This window comes from Mytilus trossulus, chromosome 4 (genome assembly GCF_036588685.1).
Source record: "Mytilus trossulus isolate FHL-02 chromosome 4, PNRI_Mtr1.1.1.hap1, whole genome shotgun sequence".
Lineage (NCBI taxonomy): Eukaryota > Metazoa > Mollusca > Bivalvia > Mytilida > Mytilidae > Mytilus > Mytilus trossulus.
In genome coordinates, this window is record NC_086376.1 from 73,853,078 (window position 1) to 73,878,737 (window position 25,660).

At 33.0% G+C, this 25,660-nt stretch overlaps 1 protein-coding gene across 3 annotated transcripts in view; it reads left to right on the forward strand.

Moving 5' to 3' along the window:
- Positions 1-22,868, forward strand: part of LOC134715943 (neurofilament medium polypeptide-like) — a 113,269-nt gene extending 90,401 nt beyond the window's left edge. For 2 of the 3 annotated variants that reach the window (XM_063578510.1, XM_063578509.1), the window contains exons 2-5: positions 5,816-5,976; positions 14,652-14,884; positions 20,647-21,235; positions 22,591-22,868. In XM_063578510.1, the coding sequence (XP_063434580.1) occupies positions 5,820-5,976; positions 14,652-14,884; positions 20,647-21,235; positions 22,591-22,799 (1,188 nt within the window). In that variant the 5' untranslated portion in view covers positions 5,816-5,819 and the 3' untranslated portion in view covers positions 22,800-22,868. Of the gene's footprint in view, positions 1-228; positions 643-5,815; positions 5,977-14,651; positions 14,885-20,646; positions 21,236-22,590 lie in introns of those variants that run through there. The other variant, XM_063578512.1, reaches the window with a different exon arrangement.
- The last annotated feature ends 2,792 nt before the right edge of the window (positions 22,869-25,660 follow it).

The following is a 25,660-nucleotide window of genomic DNA, read 5'->3' on the forward strand; positions in this document are numbered from 1 at the left end:
TGCATAATTACAACAAAGAGATGAATGTACATGTTGGTGTAATAATATGCTTGCCTCGGTCAATAGTGTAGTGGATCATTAATTTTTCTTACACAGTACATTAATAAATACGATAAAAGGTTACATGTATATACTATAAGTTTAAATATAATCCCTCACGCTATTTTTTTAAATCGTAAACGTTGTATATTATTCGGATTATACATATGTGTGTGTCAGCTTTTGTTAGATTTATTTGTAGTCCATTTTGACAAGAATCAAAGGGCAATCGGAAAGAATTTATAATACAAGTACTTATAAATCAAATATGCATCAACTTTGAGGTTTCAACAAAGAGTTCGAGAATCAAGGACAAGTACCTGTGACTATAATCGTCTGCTGGAGATAAGACCCGCCATGAGAATGAAACATTCGACATCAAATTGATTTACCATACTGAAAATGATTTCATTGTTAGGAACTGAAATTAAGTAGTGATTTTCGTGTGGCTGCTAAATTCATTAGCTTTAGGGAAGTTATGTTTAGAAACGTCAAACTAGCGTAAAGTCTGATGTATGTACACATCAGAAAAAGGAAATTAAATTGAACTTGTTCATCTTTACGGATTTATCGTGGGCAGAATCTGAAATAACCTATATATTTGTAAGTAATGATATGTTTATGTGATTGATGGGCTTAGTTTGAAAAATGTAGGAAAAGCTACTGTTCAAGATGTACAATTTAATGTGTTGTGCTAAAAATATCTCAGTATAAGTTATACTTCCTTCTTTTAGTTAAAGACGATAACTGTTTCCGTATAATATAATAAAATTTGTCCCCATTATTTTCACACTTAAAAATGAATTTTAATAATAGCTAGTAATGGAGGCTCAAGCATTTTCGTCAGCTGTATGCCACTGACTTTTGCTTCTGTCGTACCTAATCATGATAATACAATTTATATATTTTATGTATATTAGATTTTAAACCCCTTTGTGTATACTATAGTCATGCTAGTATCTTTAGTTTGAACCATTTTGTTTTAAATGCAAAATGATAGCTTTAAATCATTTAAAGGAGAACACTTTGGGAAATTTGAAACTATTTTAGGATAAATCAAAAAAAATGCAGGATAGCATGGTACCATGCGATGTACCATGGTGTAAACGTACATGTTTTATTAACATTTCAGAATGATTCATCAATTTGGCAATGTGAAAAAATATGTGTCGAACAAGTGAATAAGAGAAAGTCTGCACATATAACTTATAAACATCTGTTGCCAAGTCTATTGATAAATCGACTATTGATATTAGTATACACAGTATATTTTGTAAGGTCAACAAAAGACGATGGCAATCTTTCTTATCTGTCTTGATTATTAATATAAATGTACATCTGATCTGACATAACGAATCTAGGCCTATAAATCTTTGAAGATAAATCCCATTGGTGCCTTGGTAAATAACTCGATGACAATGGATCTAGAGGGAGAACCATAAATGCACTTTTTTTTTTATTGAAATACGATTATAATATTTTAACATAACTTAAGTTAAAAAAAAAACTTTTTTTTTCCCCAAAATCATGGATCTGGCAAACGATATACCTCCTATATTTCAAAGCAACGTTCCAATACAAATCATTGAGCAAAGTATGAGGGTTTAACCTTAAACATTACATTACATATTACATCTATGCTTAAAAAAAACAAATTGAATGCTTGACATATCATATGCTATCAAATATTTATCATGTCAAACAGTGTCCCACAGGAGCATTTACACTGCGCATTTAAAAGCACATTCATAATTGAATAATTGCAGAATATAAGCAACCAGCGCGATACATTATTCAGTATGATATAACCTGAATTAAGAGTCCAGCGATGCAGCTCGGGTTCACCCCGGCTCGTCATCGTTTTACGGATTACGGATTTTTTGTGTTATTAAAATTTGCTGTTACAAAATATTAGAAATTATTTTAAATGAAGGAATGTATCTCCCTCATGCAAATCTCTGATTCCTTTCACGAGTTTGGCTATACTTTTTGGACCTTTTGGATTGAAGCTCTTCATCTTTTATATAAGCTTTGGATTTCAAATATTTTGGCCACGAGCATCCCTGAAGAGACATGTATTGTCGAAATTCGCATCTGGTGCAAGAAAATTGGTACCGTTAATTTTATTATAACATGTCTTTTTTCGTTATACATAACTCAACTTGTTAAAGAGGGTTTTTTTTCATGTTAGAAGTCGGTAGCTCAACTGCAAAATACACCTAGGGACCATAGTTATGAGGCTCTCCTAGAGTCTTATACATATAATAGTAAACTTTTCTATTATATAACATCTTCATTATCTGATCTGCATGAAACACCGATGAATGGTGAGTCTAGATACAGTGTTGAAACAAGTTTTGCAAAAGTAATCCTCCTTGTATCAGAAACAGATGTATCAGAGTATTCAACAGTCAAAGTTATGCAATTGCAGTTTACAATTGATTGAGTGAAATATGGCACCATTATTTGTAAATTCTTGTATAAGACCATAGACCTGTATCGGTATATATTTTATTTGCATTTTATAATATTTTAACTGAATTAACAGTTTCTGAATACACATACATGACATATGACAAAATTACCGTAAAATTGATCACTTCATAAAATGCCATTCTATGGTCTCCTGCATAGTATATGCACCATGATTATGTGAAGAATATTGTCAATATTTAACTTTAATAGTCAAATCAATTTAAAAATTTGAAATGTTTACATTATAATGATGTAAATATGCTAAATTGGTGATGCTCATGATTGTGCACGGTGAGTCATTTAAACATTTCATATTGTATAAATTTCAATGTGCAATGATAGACTTTAAATATTTGATTATTCATTCACTGGATCATGGACTAAAAAGTAGGAAGATGTCAATTCATGTTGTTTGCATGTCTAAAACCAACGATTTTTATTTGCTCAACATCCCAGGAAAAAGCATAAAACATTATACGAAAATTTAGACCGAGCGTCATCAGGTTTTGGCAATATTCTGTATATGATACAGCATGAGTTCTCTCACTTGCTTTTCTGTTTATGATTACATTTTATGTTGAAAGTCTTTAAGAACAAATTCTAATAACGTGTATAACAGAAACATCATCAATGGTGCATGAAAATCAAGTAACAGTCAGATGAACTTTGACTGAGGGGCATGAACACCTCAAAATAATACTATGGACCTCATAATAATACAATACATACAAAAGATAAAGTTGACTAATTACTTATAGCTATTTTGGAAATAGACCTAATCACGAAAACTTGTCGTTTGGGCGGAAGACTTCGATGGATGCCTATAGTCTTCCATCAAAGCACATATGCAGATGAAGGTTATTTTAAATAAATAATTGACCATTACTTGCAAATAAATACAACAAGTACTATCGTAATTTGCTCAACAATTTCTGTTTGATATAGAAGTAAAACAAACATTAAGACAGCCATGGGGTAGGTGAAGATATTTTTGAGATAATTAAGTTAATAACTTTGGATTATCTGGCTTCGAGTGTACTAGAAAACAAAAATGAAATCCACATATTAAAAAGAAATTCCAAACTCCATATTCTTTTTAATTGTGCTATTTGTCATCCTAATACAGTCAGGGGTACTACTTATACAAGTGTATTTTATTTACTTGAAGAAGTAAAAAAAAATATACACATATAAGTAATTTTGTAGGATACTTATACAAGTGAATTTTATTTACTTGTATAGGTAAAAAAAAATGGCTTAAGTTATGTCCCTTAGGCTTTCAGAATTTTTTACTTCAAATGTATAGGTAAAAAAATCATCCTTTCTTCTTTTCTTGAATTCGTAAGATTTCTTTGCTCTAGTAGAATTTTAAATTGTGTACCCTTTACAGATGTCTTTAATAATCATTTTAAGTGTAATTTCATGGACAATGAATGTCCCATTTGTTTGTTATCTTCTTAACACTGCTCATTTACAAGCCCCAAAGGAGCAATTTTTGAAGGCCTTGCGCAAATATACAAGATCTTTGCTCAATCAGTGTCTTTGATGAATTAATGAGATGAAACATTGATCTTTAAAGAAAAAATTTGAGCAAACCTGGGAAAAATTTTTAAAGGCATGATTTTACATCTCAAAACTTGAGGATTTTGTTGGATTGTAAGAAAAATTTACTTATACAAGTAAATTTTTCAGAAAATAAAGGGGAGATTATTCAAACATTATTTATTTACTTATATGTGTATATTTTTTTTCACTTCTTTAAGTAAATAAAATACACTTGTACAAGTAGTACCCCTGACTGTAATACACTGTCTTTCATGATTACTTATTGCAACGAAAAACCAATAGGTTTTCAGAATATAGCTGCTAAGCATTCGTGGTGTTATATGTTCCTGTCAGATGACAATACCATACTATTTGAAATGACTTCTTACTTTGTTCACGCAATCTCTATTTCTATATATACTTCTTCCTTAAGTTCATGGTGTCAATCATTTAATGTGGCTCTTGGCAGATTATAGAGCAGACATGTCACTTGCAATCAGCCCTTACAATTGTATTTCCCACTCAAGCTAATTATACAAAAATAAGGTTACTAGTATTGATCTGCATTCTTTTTTCTACAACACAATAAACTGCCTATATTATATGTAGGTGTAAATTGCACAATGCAGTTGTTTAATCTGCGATCGCCTTGGTTATTTGGTCCCGGGTTATTTTTTTCCATTCCCCCCACCCTATGCATTAAGCATGTTTAGACTTCAAAAACGCAAAACATATCTTACCTACGATATATTATAAAAAAAACTAGACCTCCAACAATTCTTTTCCTTTTTATCTTTCAAATGATATAATGGCATTTTTCTACCATTTAATTCTACTTCCATATTTCTATATTATAAATAAGTAAAACAAAATTTGAAACTACTGTATGGTATAATCGCTGCTAGAGTACCTTGACTAGGATATTAAACCGCACAGGTGTCGGTGTTTCGTTTAAAAAAATAATCAGCTTATAGAATATGTAACTGTAACGAAAGTAAAGTCAAAAGAGCATACGAAAGATACGAAAGTGACATTCATTCTCATAAGTCGAAAATAAACTGAAAACTCAAGGGATAAAAAAAATAAAAAAAGACAAACAGACATGGAGGCAACTGTAGTACACAAAACACAACATAGAAAAGTAAATACAGAGCAACAACTGCGGATGATCAGAGTTGCTCCGGAAGTATAAGCGGATTCCTGCTCCACATGCGACACTCGTTGTTTTGCTCATGTTAATACAAACCAAGTAATTAATCTTATTCGGTTACATGTCACTCTTGCAAGTAAATAAAACGTTCATAATAAAATTGAGAATGGAAATGGGGAATGTGTCAAAGAGACAACAACCCAACCATAGAAAAAACAACAGCAGAAGGTCACCAACAGGTCTTTAATGTAGCGAGAAATTCCCGCACCCGGAGGCGTCCTTCAGCTGGCCCCTAGACAAATATATACTAGTTCAGTGATAATGAACGCCATACTAATTTCCAAATTGTACACAAGAAACTAAAATTAAAAGAATACAAGACAAACAAAGGCCAGAGGCTCCTGAATTGGGACAGGCGCAAAAATGTTAAGTTTATTTTGAAAAATGATTTTAATATATTTGTTTTCCCAAATGATTTCACGTATTTCATCTAGAGCAAACCTCATTATGGTTATTCCAGACACATATAGTACGCAATAAATTCAGGTCTCCAGTATAATATGAAGTCATCAGAAAATAAAATGTTGACCAATTTTCTTTTTACAGAGATATGTCAGTGCTGTGCTTTGATGGCGAAATCATACAAATACCAGAATATATTGTAAGGATAGTTAAGAGAGCTCAAGAGATTATAGCCAGTGAAAACGAAGGAAAACCCACGATAAATATCCTAGATGGCGAAGTACTATCTAGATCGCAGACAGACGGTAAGAAACTGTATACATGCAGGTTTACTTAAATATAAATGATTGGAAAGAATCAAAATCAAACAACTGTAATCAGTGGCTGTCTGAAACGTAGTGAATTTGTCACAATTATCGCAGTGGAGTCTCTTTAATGATTTCTGACTCTTCTCATATATCAAGCGTCACAGGATAATGATGCATGCACTTATTCAACTATATTCTATGTGATACATCTTGAAAAAGTTAATGCGACTGACCTTATGTACTGCTGTTTTACTTTATCCGGTTTTTTTCGTTCATATTTTGCCATGGCGTTGTTTGTTGCATTTGAACGTTTCTTTGGTATCTTTTGGTCTCTCTTCTATCTAGATTTTAAGCAACAACAAGAGTCAACTGGGTAATAGAAATATCCTTTGACGAGTTCTCCCGTTTCGGCAGTAACCTTACTAAACTGGGTCTTCCGTTTTGTTGTGTTGGATGTATAAATTCGCAGCCACGTTCTGCCAGAATGGGACGTCAAAGCCATAATCTCGATTTTCAGTTATAGCGCAACAAGCCAAAGATGTATATTTGCAAATTATTACCAAATTCGGATACATAGTGCATTTACTTGTAACTTGAACTTAAAGCCTTAGGAATGTAGGAGTGTCAAGGTCGCTACACGATAACCAAAATGCTCTTGGAGGATTCCGTTATTGGTCTCTTCCAAGCCGAAATATTTTGTCCCCATCCATTTAAAATTGTGAAATTTATACTATTTTTTTTACTATTGTTCTAAATTATTGTCACTGAAATGTAGATTTTTACTGGTTTTTTTTTTTGCAGTTTTAGCTATTAATTTAAAAATGAATAAAGCCTCTAGGTTTAACATGTAATTTGCATAGAGGATAAGTACCCTATAAAAGTAATTATAGTATGTGCATGAAAAGTCCTTATTAGCAAAAGGTCGGATTTTTTCACTAGATAAACGATTGTCACAGGTGTGCCTCTTGTTTGGTTTTTATGTTTAATGTTTGATAATAATTCCAATTGTTCATACAATTTTATAATGTGTGGTATAAAGTTAATTATCTGTACAAGTGAATAAGAATAATTATGATAAAAAAATATTCATTTTACTGAACAAAACGCAGAGACATTTCAAATTGTTTTATTTAAAAGGAAAACAACAAAAAAAAATATTCTGAAAGTTGTTATGAACAGGTCATGCAGGTAGAGTTCAAATTATCTTACACTTATGCAACCCCAGTAGTCGGTATTTTGGACGAATATAGATTTCTACGGTAACAGTTTTATTGAGGAAATTGCTACTTTTGTATAAAAGCAAGGCATGACATAGTCTAAATAATAAAAATCTGCCGTTCATGTCTTTCCAATAACCTGACCATTTTGAGGCATACAAACCTAGGCCACACCAATTTGATTCCTTGTTCGACGGACCCGCCCGCACCTATTTTTTTCAAAACAGATTTTTTTTATTTTTATTATATTCCCGCTTCCCGCATCCGGAAATGAAATCATGTCCATATCCCGCACCGTTTTTTTGTAAATATTATATAAAGATCTCAACATTTTTTTTTTAAATCACAGTCTAGCCTTTATATAACGATTTTATACCTATCACCACCCCACAACACTGTAAATATCTGCAAGAATATTTGTTTCAGCATGAAACCAATTTATTCCAAGCGGTAGTGCTCCGATATAAATAGAAATACCAGTACAGAACAAAACGTTGGTTTCTTTCCCCCTAACTTATATTCCCTTTAAATAAATGTTCGTTGTTAAAATAAAGTACAAAGAACTTCTGAAGGATTTGCCTTCAACTGCAATTATAATGTATGGTTACGGTCATACCCGCTGCAGGTTTGTGCACCTGTCATTGTTGATTCACGGACCTGTCGTTCAGCAGTTATCGTTTGTTGATGTGGTTCATTGGTATTTTCCCGTTTGGAAATATAATTTAGATCGTTGGTTTTCCTGTTCGAATTGTGTACAATACTAAGTTGTGGTCTCTTATAGCTTGCTGGTTGGTCTTGATCAAAGCTCTGTTGTGTAAAAGGCCGTACTTTGACCTATGTTTGTTATTATCAGGTTGGGACCAACCCTCCTTCAGACAAGGGCCTTGAAGGGGTCATTTTACCATGTTTACTGTTGTAGAAAAGAAAATAGAAATACTAAGGATTTGTACAGTGCTACTATACAAAACCTTTGACAACTTAGAATTTTTTACTCTAAAAGAGGAGAAATACATTATATTTTAAACAACTTTTCTAAAAGAGGGATGGGTCCACTTATTTTGAATAATATTAAACTGTTAAAGTAAATGTGTTAACATGGATAAAGTCCAGGAATATTACAAAATTCTTGGACATGTTTTGACCATTAGTTCTTTGGGAAAATATAAGCCCTTTTGTACTTGAAGTGTTTTTACAAAAAAAATATATTATAACTTATTTTGACCCCTCATAAAAGGGATATTCATAACAGGGATATTCATAACATTAATATTCATAACATTAAGGGGTTGTTCTGAACTTGATTATGACTTGGAAGGAGAATTGTCTCATTGTCAGTCACACATACATAGACCAGATTTAATTATCCAATTATTTCTTGTTGAACAGGGAAAAAATACTTCATAAATTAAAGAAATGTCAAGGTACAAGTGATAAATCAAGTTTTAATATAGTCAAAACCTACTATTTTATGTTTACAAAAAAAAAATATAATCGCTCGCCTTTACTTTTTAAGGTTCGCCTCAAAAATTTGCAAATTAAATATTTTTTTATTAAAATTTTCAAATCGCTCGCTCGCCCCAATTTTTGGAGTTCAAAAATCCGTAGAACAAGAAATTAAATTGGTGTGGCCCTACGGTTTTCTTACTTTGATAATTTCGCGACATAATAAAATTGTAATAAGAAAAGTCTTTTACCAACTATAATGGGTTCCTTCTTAGTATCATAAAATGCAATCATGACCGAAAGACTAAATTTTCTACATGAACATGTTTTTCCGTCATGGCTTTGTAAGATATATTGATTATCATGACTTTACGTGCAAGAAAATCGCTTTTGTGGATACTCCCGGATTACTGCTGTCCGGTATTACGCTTGTTTCGAGTTTATAATTCCTTAGATGACAGAATACGTCTTACAAGTAAAAATCTCAAGCAAGATAACGAGGAGCTATAAAGAAACGTGATTATCATTTAACGACAATTCATTAATTCCAATGCAATTGTGTTTGGTCCGATATTAACATCGTATTCATGCAAATACGCATAGAATTAAGAGTTTATTTGTCATTTCCTTCGAAAAGAGATTTGATTTCCTCCATTTTTACACCACTGAATGGAACTACCAACTGTACACTGCCGTAGCACACGGTACGGTTGGTACGGTTCCGACCGTACCATTTTAAACTGCAGGTACGGAAAACCGTACCAAAAAAAAATCAAAAATATATAAAAAAATATGTTAGAATATTATGCAAACTTTATACAATAAAAGTTTTACATTTACTTCTGCCTGTTTTCTTAAAGAAAAAACGTCTCTCAACGTTAAAACTTTAAAGTACAGAGCAACGTACGTAACTGCAGATCTTACCGTTATCGATTTATTGATTAGCAATTAATTAATTTATTAATTAATCGGAATCGTGCTATTGTTTTGATGCTGATGCGAATAATGTTTGGTGTTGTCCTGGATCATGCACTAATCTGACACAGATTAAATAAACAGAAATGTCATGATGGGGTCTTCCAATCAGAGGTGCTGATAATGATAAAGATTCTAATTTCTATCAGTTGAACAACCTGAGATGTCAAGAAGATCCAAAGTTTAAAGAATGGCTTCAACGAAAAACAGATAGGTATACCTCTCCTGAGATCAAAAATGAAATCATTTCGGTAATGTCTGATCAGGTTGTTAGAAGTTTAGCTACAGAAATTCGACAGTCCAACTGCTTTGCCATATTGGCCGACGAGACAACTGACATTAGAAACCGTCAACAGTTAGTTGTTTGTCTACGATGGATTGACGATCATCTACAGGCACACGAAGACTTGATTGGTCTTTATAAAGTAGACAACACACAGGCTGCAACCATAGCAGAATCAATCAAAGATGTGTTAGTAGGACTGAACGTTAACATTGGAAATTGTAGAGGCCAAACATATGATGGACCCAGCGCAATGGCGGGACGAAAATCTGGGGTAAACAGAGAATAAAAGAAATTGAACCAAAAGCACTTTACAACCATTGTCACGGTCATTTGCTTAATCTTGCATGTGCAGATAACATCAAGAAGAATGAATCGCTTTCCAGTGCAATGGATACTGCTTACGAGATAACAAAACTTGTAAAGAAATCGCCTAATCGTGATACACATCTTGAAAAAATTTGTAAAGATGATGCAACAGATCTTGACAGACCAAACTCGAAGATAAGAAATCTATGTCCAACTAGGTGGACAGTGAAAGCAGATGCCTTGCTGAGTATCATTGACAACTACGACACCCTCAACGACTTATGGGATTGGTCCCTGCAGACAGTAAAGGACACTGACATGAAAGCGAGAATAAGGGGAGTGCAAGCCCATATGCAGAAATTTGAATTTTTCTTTGGGTCATCCTTGGCAGAGGTGCTGCTTAGAAATGCAGACAATCTAAGCAAAACTCTTCAGTGTAAAGATTTGTCTGCCGCTGAGAGTAAATCTATTGCCCAGAAGACAGTTCAAACTCTGAAAAGCTTGAGAGATGACGAGTGCTTTAATTTGTTCTGGGAAAATGTAATTATGAAATCCAGACGGAAGTCAGTTGAGGAACCAGTTCTCCCAAGGAAGAGAAGAATGCCTTCTAGATTTGAAACTGGGACGGCGACTGCAGAGTTTCATTCTACTCCTAAAGATTTCTACCGTCAAAAGTATTATCAAGCTGTTGACCATATTGTTCAAGCTATTACTGATAGATTCGAGCAAGAAGACTTCACCATCTATCTAAATACAGAGCAAGTTCTTTTAAAATGCATCAAGGGCGTTGATTTCAGCGAAGAATTTAAGATAGTTTGCCAGTTTTATAAGGATGATTTACACGAAGCAAATCTTCAATGCCAGTTAAGGCTATTTGCAACTATATTCGAATCAGCAACACCAAGGGAAGATATAGTCCCTGCCGATATCATTACGTTCATAAGAGGATTGACACCAAGAGAACGAGTGTTATTGTCAGAGGTTGTTACAGTCTTAAAACTAGTTTTAGTCCTGCCAGCAACAAATGCAACAAGCGAAAGGTCGTTTAGTACACTTCGTCATATCAAGACATATCTACGGTCGACCATGAAACAGGACAGGTTAAACGATCTCATGGTGCTGCATGTTCATAAAACAAGAACAGATAATTTGGACTTGAAGAGTATCGCTAGGGAATTTGCATTCAAGGAATACCGTAAAAACATATTTGGAAAGTTTCAATAAATTTATTCTTCATACGTTTCTAAACATGAAACGTGTACTGATTACGGGTTTATAATTTGTTTACCGACCAAGGTGGCCTTGAAAAGGGAAAAGGCTTTCAATTTCTTGGGGGTATCATGGTTTGTTTTGGATAGGGAAAAAACTTTAAAATGAAAAAGAAAATCGACAAGGGGTGAAACATTCCTTATCATTCTAACATGAAAAAAGTTTTCCTTTTTGCAAGGGTGATTTTGGCATTTTTCATCAAAGTAAAATCAGAGATGGAGAGTTCCCCCAACCGCTACCGGTAAAAATGATTAGTTCTTTGATATCGGAAACTGATTTCTTATGCAATAAATTTTTCAACCAGAAAAATACAAAGCCACCAAAATGTTTAAAAGGTGCAATGTAGTAAAAAGAAAAGTTGACAAACGAATCACTAACCAAAAAAATAATCGCGATCAATGGACAAAACAAGCTAGGGAACAAATAAGACGCACAAGGACACCATTCAACTGTGAAAACTAAATACAAACAAGACACACAGACCCCAAAAATACTGGGGCGACATCAGGTGCTCCGAAAGGGTAAGTGAAGACATCCAAAAAAATCTGTGTAATTGTGTAGGGCTCTCTTGCCTTACCGCTGAATCATCTTCCGTCCTTCAGGACTACCTCCACCATCATCAAGAATATATAAACAGTTTTATGTACACATTATATAAAATTTCTGTTATACACAGCTAGTGTTCCATTTCACACGCTATTCGATGTTTATCTTTTGATCCATATAGATTTTGAAATGACCTTCTTTTCATCGGAGTTTTAGCTGACGAGTTGCATATGACAAAATCGTACACAATACATTTAAAAACGATACAAATAATCAAGAAACACAGTGCTTTATTTCATTTCTCCATCTTGATAGTAGCTGTATGATTTTCAAAAAATCATTCAAGTTCCTACAAGGTCAAGACGACCACCCTAGTGTCGACTTCAGTGGTAGTCTTGAAAGTTCACATTAAAACATTTTTATCCCAACGCAATTTTACGCCTGGCCCAAGTCAGGAACCTCTGGCCAATGTTTCTTCTTGTTCTGTTTTCAGTTTTAGTTCTTTTGTGTGTAATGGAGTGTAGAAGAGCGAATTTCTTTGAGCTAGTTTACATCGTTGTTACTAGGCCGGATGCAGCCTACCCCAGTGTGTGTTAGGATTTCGGTATTGTTTTGACACATTTCCCATTTCCATCCACTTTTCTATTCACTACATGGGAAAACGGTACTACTATTACCTTTTCCCCTGCATTAGGTTGGCTTTTTGTGTACCAAAGGCAGGTGAAGGAAGTGAACCTAGCAGCGCTGTGATTGGATGTAAGGGTACAATATATTTTTTATTTATTTATGAATAACAGCAGTGTGTATATTTACAATATAAATTTTGAAACCGATTGAAATATTTTTTAGAGAATTTGTGAAACGATTATTAATAAACTACAAAACCGGCAAGTGATTGGACCACAGACATTAAATTTTTTTTCTTCAAGTTGTCAAGTAAAAAATACTGCTTTTCAAAAACAAATTTTAGTGCCAGGAAACACCTAGAATGCAGGATTTTAACGCTATTAACCCCAGAGCTTCTGGGGGCCTTGAGCGGCCCCCAGACCCCCTGCCATAAGGGAGCCTCGCTTCGCGAGGCTGAAGGCACACTTCGTGTCCCTTAGGTTTACTTTCCAAAACCGTACCATTAATTTTAAACATGCTACGCCTATGCAACAATTGCTTTCTAGTAAAGAGCAACACGACGGTTGACTAAAAAAAATTTATCCGGACTTTCGGAGCACATGCGATCACTGTCGGCTTTTGATGGAATTTATGTATCTTGTATTAATTTTTTGAATTTTATATCGTGTCTTTCTATGTTATAATGTTGCACTACTATATTTCTGGTTGTTGCGTGTCTTTTTTATTCATGTTTTTTTCTCTTTTTTCTTTTTCTTTCAATTTTTTATTATCTTTTGGGTAAGTTCTGATTCTTTTCAATCGTTTTATCCTGAAACTGCATTGAACAACTGCAGACCAATACTCGAGTGCTAGATGCATGCCAGCGGTTTACGTCTAGACGTTTGTCAACATAAGGAAGTCGATATGTATTTCTTTAAAAATAAAGGATTCGGTACGGATTTTTAAGGCATACCTAGCCTATGGGTTTTGTTTTCAAAATTTGTAGCTTAAGGTTAAAATTTCAATATACTATATTGTGCTATACATATATGAATTGTCTCGCCGGAATAACTAGTGTGTATCATTCTTTACAAAGTTAAGCTGTTTCCTTTTTTTTCAACAATTATTGACATATTGAATATTTGATATATTGTGTTTTACATCGTCTTATATCTTCTTCCTTTTGATCAAATAGCTCTTCAACAGTGTCGAATCATTTGTTTTCACAGTTTTCAGCTTTGAGCGTTCCTGGTGATGGTAAATCTAGGAAAGGGCTTCTGTGTCTTATTTTAACACTTTTGTATTTCACATTTTTGTGTGAGATTTAAATTATCTCCCACATGTCCCACTCATTCCAATACGTGAACAAATCTTAATAAGAGCGGGTACATATAAAAACAAAAGTGGGTATAAATCTTAATGGTAATGACAGGTCAATGCACCCGTGTACATCTACATTTTAGAATCAACTTAATTTATCTGCCAATACGTGAACAAATCCTAATAAGAGGGGGTTCAAATATAAATAAGAGTGGGTATAAATCTTAATGGTAATGACAGGTCAATGCACCCGTGTACATCTACATTTTAGAATCAACTTAATTTATCTGCCAATACGTGAACAAATCCTAATAAGAGGGGGTACCAATATAAATAAGAGTGGGTATAAATCTTAATGGTAATGACAGGTCAATGCACCCGTGTACATCTACATTTTAAAATCAAACTTTTTCACTAATATATATCAATATTAACACCTATACAGTAGGTGAGAAAATATCGAAATGTCTTGTCGTAATACTACATCATTGTTATGACATTTCACGTTTATATGCACAATCGATCGACTGGAAGTTACATATTCATTTTATATCTGTCGCAGCTGCTATAGTTTCTCATTTCTTTACTTTTTATTATTATTTTAATTCGCATTGAACGGTGAATTTACTTACATACATGTGAGAAATGTGAAAAAATACCGAATATGTTGACAAAATTTTTCAGAAAATTATTTTCTCGTTTAGAATCTGAACCAAAAGTCAGAGGACCTGATGGAAATGTACAAACACTTTCGGAATATATTCTGGGAATCATTCGAGCGGCACAAAAAATAGTCCAGGAGGATTCTCCACAAGAGGAGGATATTAAAGATTATGACAAGTTCATTGATAATACTTTCGAAGCAATGTTGAGTGAGGTCGACTCCTCGGACTCGAATGACGAATCTACTGCTGTTATCCAAGGTGTTGTTGACAAGGTACCAGTATGCATTATTTTAATTCATTCTTAATAATTAAATTATATCGACTTTAATACTGCAGTCAGCATGTTTTGGAACATTTATTATTATACTAAAAAAATTGCTATTAAACGCCCTGCCACATCTGTCTTTTGATCTTAATGACATAAGCTGAGGTAAAAATAGCACAAGATTATGCAATGACTGCTTTGGAAATTTGAAATTCCAAATATTCCAACTTCGAAAATGCCACGTTCTTTGAAGATGCCATTGTGCGTCAGGACGAACACTCAACAAAGGCAAATTCATACATGTTTTTCTTACTTGTTTATTGAAAGACATGATATTGGGTTACCAAGTGTACATGCATAGGTGTTCCTATTTGGGGGAAAAGGGAACGAAATGCATCACTGTACCTTTTCAGTTATAAATTACTATTCACTTTTTTACTCATTTCCCACTCATTATTTGACTCGGTTTTATACTTTGCAATACAACTCAGCTTTTCATATTTATTCCCAATCCATAATATCAAATGCTTTTCTGAAACATTACGAGGGAAAGCGGTTACATTTTGTGACATCAGCTTCGTTCAATACGAAAATCGGAACTTTTCATTGTTATAGTTAAAATAAGGGAAGAAAATAAATGTTCAATTCAGAATTGTCTGCAGTCAAATATAATCCTCAGAATCGATTGAAAATATCTTTAGGGCATCTTGAAATTAAATGAATTGTCTTTCCTTGTCAGGTTCTATAGTGTATATGAAGATGTTGAGCTTGATTATATTTTCATGTTTCAATCAATATGATTTCATCCCAATATAATATTTATACTGTTGATGCTAAAAATAATAATTTCTCACCGACCGAAAAAGTAAAACTCAAGAGATTTTTTTTTTTGCTATTCGGAATGTACAAATCCGCAGCCACATTCGGTAAGACTAAAAGACAACCAAGCTCTGGACATTTTTTCATATCCGAAAAAATGTGAAAGAATTAACAGGGACAATAAACTAATTTCCCAATGTCAGTCGAAATCATCGACCTTCACCCCTATCGACCCACTGCAAATCATACTCACCCACTGCAAAACATACTTTATGGATTTGTTGGTTATTTGGTTTCAGCTCTCTGACAATCTTACCACATCTCCTTTTTAATAATAATCAATTAATTTGTTATTCAGTGTTATAAATATGATTGTATAATATTGAATACCATACTGATGATGTGAGGTGACCAATTTACAATCTTCATTCGTCATTTTTATGTTGAAAATTAAATTTGGCAGTTGGTGTTTTATATATGACTATATGAATAAAGGGAATTTTCTTACAATATTGTACGATTATTCAGTTTGTTTGTGATTTTAAAATTTGCTGATTAATTAGAAACAGTTCGCATAAGTAACTGGTGTTTTTGGGAAGATCGCATTCTTGTATGTCTAACTTACCATGTACATTATTTAAACATTATTGAAGGGAATAATAACGGTTAAGAAAGAAAATCGTATTTAAAAGACCTTAATTGATATCAATTTTATGTTAATCTTCCGTTTTGTGAATGATTTATAAGATTTTATACATTCATTGAACAGAATTCTAAAGGAGTGTATAATAAGAGCATAGTCTGTTGGATATAAGTATTGAAAATTTCGAATTTTTCCTTCATAAATAATTGTTCGAGGCCTTCAAACTTCGTGTACGAAAACTGAAAAATTAACTGTCTCGTCACAAAAACAAAAAAGATACAAGTGATAGTATTCCCCCTGTTAATAACATTTATCGGACCACAGATGAATTATCACGTTGTGATTGGTTAAACGCCGTCACGTGGTGACCCCCTATGAGACCATATGGGGTTAGTAAGTTTCATATGGGGTTCGTGACGCGTTAATGGCGACGTCATCTATAAATGTTGTTGCGTTTCGTTGTTTATTTTTCAACAAAACGACGCAGAAAAAGTCCAGCGTCCGATAAATTCGTTATACGGTTAACTACTGACCCCCTACGGATCCATAGAGGGTGAATAAAATACATAGGGGACTCGGCCTCCGGCCTCACCCCCTATGGATTTTACTAACCCTCTATGGATCCGTATGGGGTCAGTAGCGAACCATATAACTTATAGTATTGTGCCAAAAGAGATGGCGAAACAAATAGATATGTTTTTGAATGACGTTATTGTTCATATCAAACTTTTAAAAACACTGCGTTGGGAATGGCAACATTTTTTCAACTCTATCAATGTTTACATTTTTATGACTTATCACAGTTTCATCCCATATAACCTGTCTGGTTTTTTTCTCAATTTCGTTGGACACACAAGTTTTAATGTTATTGTAAAAATCAAAATCATAAACAAAACAAGTCTTATTATAAATTTATTATATAAAATATCAAATGTTCATTAACCTATGTTGATTCTTTTATTTCTAATTTTGATCGTATGGTGTAAATTATACTAATTTCTTGTTACATTTTATCACGTCTCTTGACGTCTACCAACATTTGCCATTTGTGAGCATGCTCAGTTTACCTTCGGTTGATATCGCTTTTTCGTCACATCGTTTCGAGTATTTATCGGTTGAGTTCAATATCGTAGCAGCCACGTAGCGGCTACGTACATCAGTGCTATCAATATCTTTATAGCAGCTAGTCTATAGCTAAACGTTAAAAAGTCAAAACCTACGTAGCTCTACGTAGCAGCTACGATATTGAACGCGGTCATGGATTCATACATCCTTGGTTTTCAGGCAAATTGTTCCGTTTAAGCACTCCAGTATATAAACAGTGAAGGTGACCCCAGAAAAGTGATATGGACAAATAAAAAGTTATTTTCAGATTTAAAAAAAATGTTACTTTGTTATAATACAAATCAGAGAAAATAACTGTTTTCTTTTTCCAGAGGCAAACTGACGATTGTTGTATATATATAGCACATTTAATCAGTAGGAAAGAGATGGCGTGTAGAATTATAAAACCATACAAAACTAGAAGTGTATATTAAAAATCGATGTGAACTTTAATCGGTTTTATTACCATGAGGAAAGTAAAGCAAATGTCAATCGAACTAAGAACAATGTCTAAGACGTCATTATATTTCTTTAGAAAACGTACGCATACATATTGAAAGTATATTACGATAAATTTATAGATTATCGTTGATCATCTCAACGAGATTGATTTTCTCGCTTGAGCTGGTACAGCGAAAGTGAGAAGAGCAATCGAGTTGAGATGACCAATGATAATCTGTTTATCGCTATTTTACCTATGACAACGTTGTCAATTTCAATGTCAATTTCGTTAGCAATGCACGTGCCTGCTTAGTTTCTAGCGATATTTTTTCCATCTCAGGCGAGAAGCATGATATGAAAATTATCACAAAAAAAGATCAAAAGAAAAATGCGCAAAATAGCGATAAAACTTATTAGTAATCCGTTCTACCATGAGTTCCCAAATGAGTGGCGATTACACATTCGTAAGAATTTCTCGGGTTTCTTATGAATGCAAGGAAAGTGTAATTATTCAGTAGAGGAATCATTTTCTTATTTCTTTTTTAGGATCATTGTATCTCTCCTGACGCATATAGCCATGCGAACTAATTGCAAACGTTATCCATAAACATTTCTTTTAAGATATATACTCCTCCGAAACCGCTAAATGGATTGAAACCATCTTTTGTATGGTTCGTTTGTTGTAAAGTTGTCGTTCTTGCATTTTTTTCAAATATCTTTAAAACAAAAACAACTACTAGTATAGGGCAAAACTAAAATGGTAGAAATGGTCTGCATGAAAAAATCAGAAAAATCTGCCTTCGACCCCTGCGTCCTGATCATTGGATACAAATAAAATACCGAAGCTCCTTTTGGTGTTATTGTCAAGTTTCACATAGTGTTTTCTTGTTCAATGTGTTCTTATAAGCACACCCTTTTACTGGTTATCGGCACAGCAGATAGGATAGGTACTGTTGGTCGTCTGCCTACAATAGATTTGTACTCTTTGTTTCCGATTGCCACTCACAATACCATATTATTTTGCAATCGTGGACCGCAGATTTTTATTTTGTCTGTGTACGTGTACCAAATTTCATACCGGAAGACGGTATAATATATTAAATCAACAGCTTCACGTCATATACATATGCTGTACCAAATTTGTAAGGTTTTGGAAAACTTATATCACTTGTCATCAATTTTGCAGCAGTAAAACTGAATTTAAAGTGGGAAGTAACGCTCTAGAAGCTGAAGTACTCTTTATTTGATTTAAACGTATTTTATCAAAATGCGTTGCTTAAAGTACAAATACCTATCTGTAAAACCGCATTTCAGTAAATTGATAGATTGTTGGTGTTTGAACGCCTCTTTTAAGCGCCACTTTTGGCCTTTTTCGTTGCGGTTAGTTTTTATGGGCGGAGGAAGCCGGAGTTCCCGGAGAAAACCACCGACCTTGCATAGGAAAACTGACAATCTATTTTAGTTAATATCAACAGTTTGTTTTACTGATATGACACTGCAACTGTTATTTTGCAGTTTATGAAACATATTGATATGGATAGGAAGGAAAGCTTCTTTAAAATGTGCCAAATTTCGATCATTTCTCGTAAATACACGGGTTTAATTTTTCAAGTTTGAAAAATATAATTGATTTAAATTCTCTTGTATAAGAGACTGTATGTTCCTTCGACAATGTATGTTATGGTTATTGTGAATGGACATATGGTGAGCCAACTAGATATTGCACTCTGTGTGTCTTTATTTCTATCCATGCTGAAAGAGTAAACACAAAATGTTGTGTCCGTGATGCACATTTGTTTATGTTAATCGTTTAGATATAAGTAATAACCCATATTATCCATTTTCAAATACAATAAAATTCGCTGAATTGTTGGATAATTTGACAATATCATTTAGTCAAACATGTCAGCAAGTACTTATTATAATAAGGAGTTAGCACATTTCATATTTAAAACCATGTAATATCCTGAGTAATATTAAAGGAACTAGATGGTACTGCGAACATTTGAACCCCAGGGTTACACATAGAGATTGTCACCTATTATCTATTTAATAATCTGTTTTCTTGCGTTGTTAGAATTACTTCCCTTCTGAAAAAATGTTAGACATTTAAACAATTATCCACCTCTGGTCATTTCGCATAATTTCTGATGCAACAATCCATTTTTCCTATTATAATTGTGTTCCTCATACTCAACATTATTAATTACTTTCCCTTTAGGGTATATTTTTCAAAAGAAATATGAAATAATTTGGTGTTATAGATTATCAATCTTTTGTAAATATTTATATAATATCTAGACATGCATGAAATTCTTAAGTAAAATGAAAAACAAGAGAGGAAAATGAGATCGTGGACAGATATCAAAAAGGTTTTAATTTAGTCTTAAATATTTTGTCAATCTATATGGTACAGTATTTTAATATATCTGAATTATGAAGCTACTTATCATATAATTACATTTATTTTTTTTCCTAATTTTATTGATTTACTTCTGAATATTGTAATTTATATTTTATCATATAGAACTTTTTTTTTTCGTATCATAAGTTTGTACGAAAAAATTAATACCAAAAACGTTGCATAACACACCAATCGAGGATAATCTGACTAGTTGTTGATTAGTATTACAATAGACTAATGAAAAAAGCTGTTATTAGTGAATAATTTATTAATCTGATTGTTTCAACTCAAAGAGAGTAATTATAGAGAAGAAAGAAAAGAGAAACAATACGACATATGTTCTTATTTTATTTTCCAGCTAATCGACGAAGTTTGTAGCTCACCAAAACTCAAGATGCCTGAGATGGAAAGTTCTAGTGTTTCGACCTTTCAAGAAGAACCCCAAAATGTTGCATCTGATATTATGTCTGAAGTAGACAATAAAATAGAAAAGGCAAATAGTGTATTGGAAAATGGAATAACATCGGCTGAAAATATAGAGGTGAAAAACATAGTTACAGAAAACGATACAAATAATGCCAAAGACATTACAAAAACAGAAATTTCGAATGCAAGCGAAGGATTTCGTGAAATTAAGAATGATATTGAAGAGATTGCAGTAGAGAAAGTTGAAAAAATATCTCCCGATATATCAAATGACGAATTAGAGAAAATAGCTGAAAAATTTGTCGAAAATATTTGCAACGATGCGAAGAACGAATTCTTTGTTGAAGAAGAAAATAAAGCGAATGAAAAAACAGACTCAATCAAGGACAGTGACGAAGGTATCGACAAAGACCTAGAAAATCAAGACAAAGAAGGAACTAATGAAGATGATAATGGCCAGATTGATAAGGAGGAAGAGGAGGAAGCATCGGAGAACAAAATACAGAACCATTCAGCAAAAGGTTTGTTAAATAAAACGTCAATAAGAATTGTATATATGTGTTCAAATACCACAAAAGTATACAGCTATGCTATTTCGAATATAATTTTAACTATATTCTAGTTCATGTTATTATACAAAAGACAACTTTGGTGTGTCCGAACTAGCGAGAACATCTAGGTTGTTGACTCTTTGATATATTCCCAATTTCTAGTCTCGATTTTATTACATCAAATCAAATCAGTCAATCAAATACTTTAATGCCATATAAATCAAAAACATTATCTATGACGAACTTAAGAGTGAGGGCTAACATGTACATGTAATTGTAAGGGGGGAAAATGACGTGCCAGTAAAAAAACTTAAGAAATGTCAAAACATCGAATTACTAGTATCATTTGTGACAAAAAGCATGTAAACTTTGCAGTCTTTTGAATACAACAATAGTGAACAAAATTATTTCATAACAGTTTTCGCTCGTGATGTCATACATTCAGTTGTTTCAGTGTTCCTCTACTCTATAAATTTATATTTTTCATTTTCATCATAACATCAGAGACATATTGTTTTTCATTTAGATTTTACGTTTCAAGGCAAAATTCATTTATTAGTATATAAATCATAAAAGATCAACCGATGCCCTTAAATCTTGTAAAAACTGCCAACCTTGATATTAGATTTTTATTGTTTATCGCACACACGTATTTGAAATGAATGAAATGCCAATTGGTCAGGCAATAGTACCAAAATAACAAACAATTGGTTTCACCTCTTACATCATATAAACTAATTTAAATGATTGTTTGTGATATTTGATTCTATAAAACATGCAAATAATGGTTTTAATGTCTGACAAACAATAATTATCCCGCGTAAAACAATCACATACAGGAAAATCAATAGAATAAACAGAAACACTTCAAAAGATCTCATTTTGATAGAGAAAATTAACACGATTTTAAGTTTGAAATCAATTATGTCATTTATTTTAACATATCAGTTGTTTAAATGGAACTTATCTCTGAAATCTTAACAATCGATCATTTTACACATCCCATGCTCTGTAGGCATGTGGTCTGGTAACATTACATTGTTCTTTCAATAAGATGGCGTTTTAATTGATAGAGCTAATCTCGATTTTAATAGGTAAAATAATAAAGCGTGTCAATATTTCATTTCTTATTGACTTTTTATTCAGATAAAACAGTAAATCTGCTTAAACAGAATATATTCGATTTTGAATTTTCTGAAGTACAAGTGTGGATTGACGCCAATATTATATTGGCGTCAATCCACACTTGTACTTCAGAAAATTATAATTAATCAGTAAGTTAGTACATTTAGAACAAATTCGTGAAGGTGTGTTTTTCTTTTCAGTGCATCCAGAAGAAAGTAAACCAACTGTGGCCAATTCAGAGGACATAACCCAAACAGAAAGTCTTCCTACAGAGGGTAAAACTGGTAAAGACCAGAAATACGATGTGACCAAGGACAAAATAAAACCCAAACGAAGATCCCGTGGAATCAGAAACTCTTTTCGTAGAATGTTCTCCTGCTTTTCAACAAAATCCTCCCAGCTGGAATGATTGTTACTTTGATTTTGTGCTGTTTTTGGTCATTTTCTGTATATTTATCATAAATCATCATTTTGTTTATTTTCTAGTTGTTTTTTGTTTTGTGTGTTTGTTATCAAAGTTCGAAAATAACATTCTATGTAGTATACACGAAAACATTCTTTTTGTCACTACCAATTTATTTTGTTTTTACAAACCCCATTAGCATTGCCTAATATAGTTACTTCGTCAAAATCACAAACAATGTAAATGGCAGTTGACCAACTTGTCAGCCTGTTAAACATCCGCTTAAAACTATGAGTATATTGTAGTCTGCCACCGACCATCCCTCCATCCGTCTGTTCAAAAGCATGTCTGTATCGTTTTGTCTTGGAAAACTATAAATCATAGTTTCAGGATATATAGAACTAGGGGTCATCTTATTCTTGCTTCTAAGTTTCTTCGATGCTCTTCTTCCTTATAAAATGAGGATGTGTTGTATTATTGCCAATTAAACAACTATTCACCAAATTTTGAATGAAGTATATTTGAGCAATTATAGGTAACTGTACGATCTTCAACAATGAGAAACACCAAAATCGTATATATAGTCAGGCCCCAACATGAAAAATTTAATGTTTGCCAAAAACAGATATCCGTTTAATGAATGTTCAAATAGTAGATAAAGGCAACGGTAGTATACCGCTGTCCGAAATTCATAAATCGATTGAGAAAAAAAACAAATCCGGGTTACAATCTAAAACAGGAGAAAACGCATCAAATATAAGAGAATTACGACACAGCAGAAACCCTACATTCAAATGTCACACACTCAGAAACGAACTAAAATATAACAATGGCCATATTCCTGACTTGGTACATTTAAAAGAAAATGGTGGGTTCAACATGGTTTTGTGGTATGCCAAACCTCCCGTTTTTATAGCCATGTTAAATATAACGTTAAAATGACAACATTACATGACAGAACTACAATACAAATAAATATGAGAACATATAGGACAGAGAAACAGACGAACAAAAGCTAACAAAAGGTACCAGGTTTATAATTTATTTCGCCAGACGTGCGTTTCGTGCACAAGACTTCGACCAGTGACGCTCAGATGAAAAAAGTTCAAAAGCCAAAACAAGTACAAAGTAAAAAAAGCACTTAGGACCAAAAGTTCCAAAAAGTTGTGACCAATATGGCTTGGGTTTTCTGCCTGGAATAAGAACATCCTTATTATTTGAAATAATTCATACTTTTGCAAACATTTTTTTTTTAAATCAGTAGATATATATAGGAAGATGTTGTGTGGGTGCCAATGAGACAACTCTCCATCCAAATTACAATTTATTAAAGTAAACCATTATACAATGTACGGCCTTCAACACGGAGACTTGGCTCACACCGATCAAAAAGCTATAAAGGGATCAAAAATTACTAGTGTAAAACCATTCAAACGGGAAAACCAAAGGTCTAATCTATATAAAAAACGAGAAACACGTATAAATTACATAAACAAACGGCAACTACTGTACATCAGATTCCTGACTTAGTGCAAGTGCATTAAATGACTATATAATGGATATACATGATAAAATCGAAGTGGTGACAAATTACAGAATAAAAACGGATACATTGCATAAAACAAGCTAAACAAGCACACAAAAATACACAGCCGAGTTAGCCAAAGCCATCAACGCACACAGTGACGTCACATTTGAATTTCTTAAAAGATTTCCCCAAAATAAGATAGAATTAGTATGAAATTCAAAATTAGTATTGTAAGACTGGTATAACACGTATTAATAACAATGAAAATAACAATACTGATTATTATCAAATTGTGGTAGTAATTAGATAATTCATTGCATTATCTAGCTATTTCGGTGGGTTTTTTCTGAATCAAACTATTATACAGTAACTGAAACAAAATATATCGTATACATTTCGTGGATCCAAACTGAAATCTAATAAATGAATTGAATACTAACTATCTTTACCATAACACACGAATACAACAGGAAAAAATAAGATTTACAACTGCAAACGTTGACAAAATCCGATGGGATAACAAATATAACATCAAAACTAAATACATGAGTTTGGGATAGAAAAGTACCATGACACGTCTTATATAGCAATGCGAATTCACACTCAGCAGAACAGTCACAATTGGGAATATGTCACGTTCGGTAATTAAAAGATCTGACGACGTAATGACGACAAACCACTATCTAACATGTGGTAAAAATGTCTTTAGTTAGTTTAGACAAAGACACATCGTATGGATCAACCAATTCGTGATGATGTTTGAAAAATTTACAGAGTGTCATAGTAGTCAATAGCTAAAACTAGAAGCTCTAAAGAGCCTGTGTCGCTCACCTTGGTCTATGTGAATATTAAACAGAGGAAGCAGATGGATTCATGACAAAATTGTGTTTTGGTGATGGTGATGTGTTTGTACATCTTACTTTACTAAACATTATTGCTGCTAAAATTATCTCTATCTTGGCCCAGTAGTTTCAGTGGAAAATGTTCGTAAAAATTTACAAATTTTATATAAAATTGTTAAAAAATCATATAAGGGGCAATAACTCCTGAGGGAGTCAATTGACCATTCCGGTCAGTTGACTTATTTGTAAATCTTACTTTGTTGTACATTATTGCTGTTTACAGTTTATCCTTATCTATAATAATATTCAAGATAATAACCAAAAATGGCAAAATTTCCTTAAAATTACTAATTCAGGGGCAGCAACCCAACACAGGGTTGTCTGATTCATGTGGAAATTTCTGCGCAGATAGATCTTCACCTGATAAACAATTTTATGCCATGTCAGATTTGCTCTAAATGCTTTGGTTTTTGAGTTATAAGCCAAAAACTGCATTT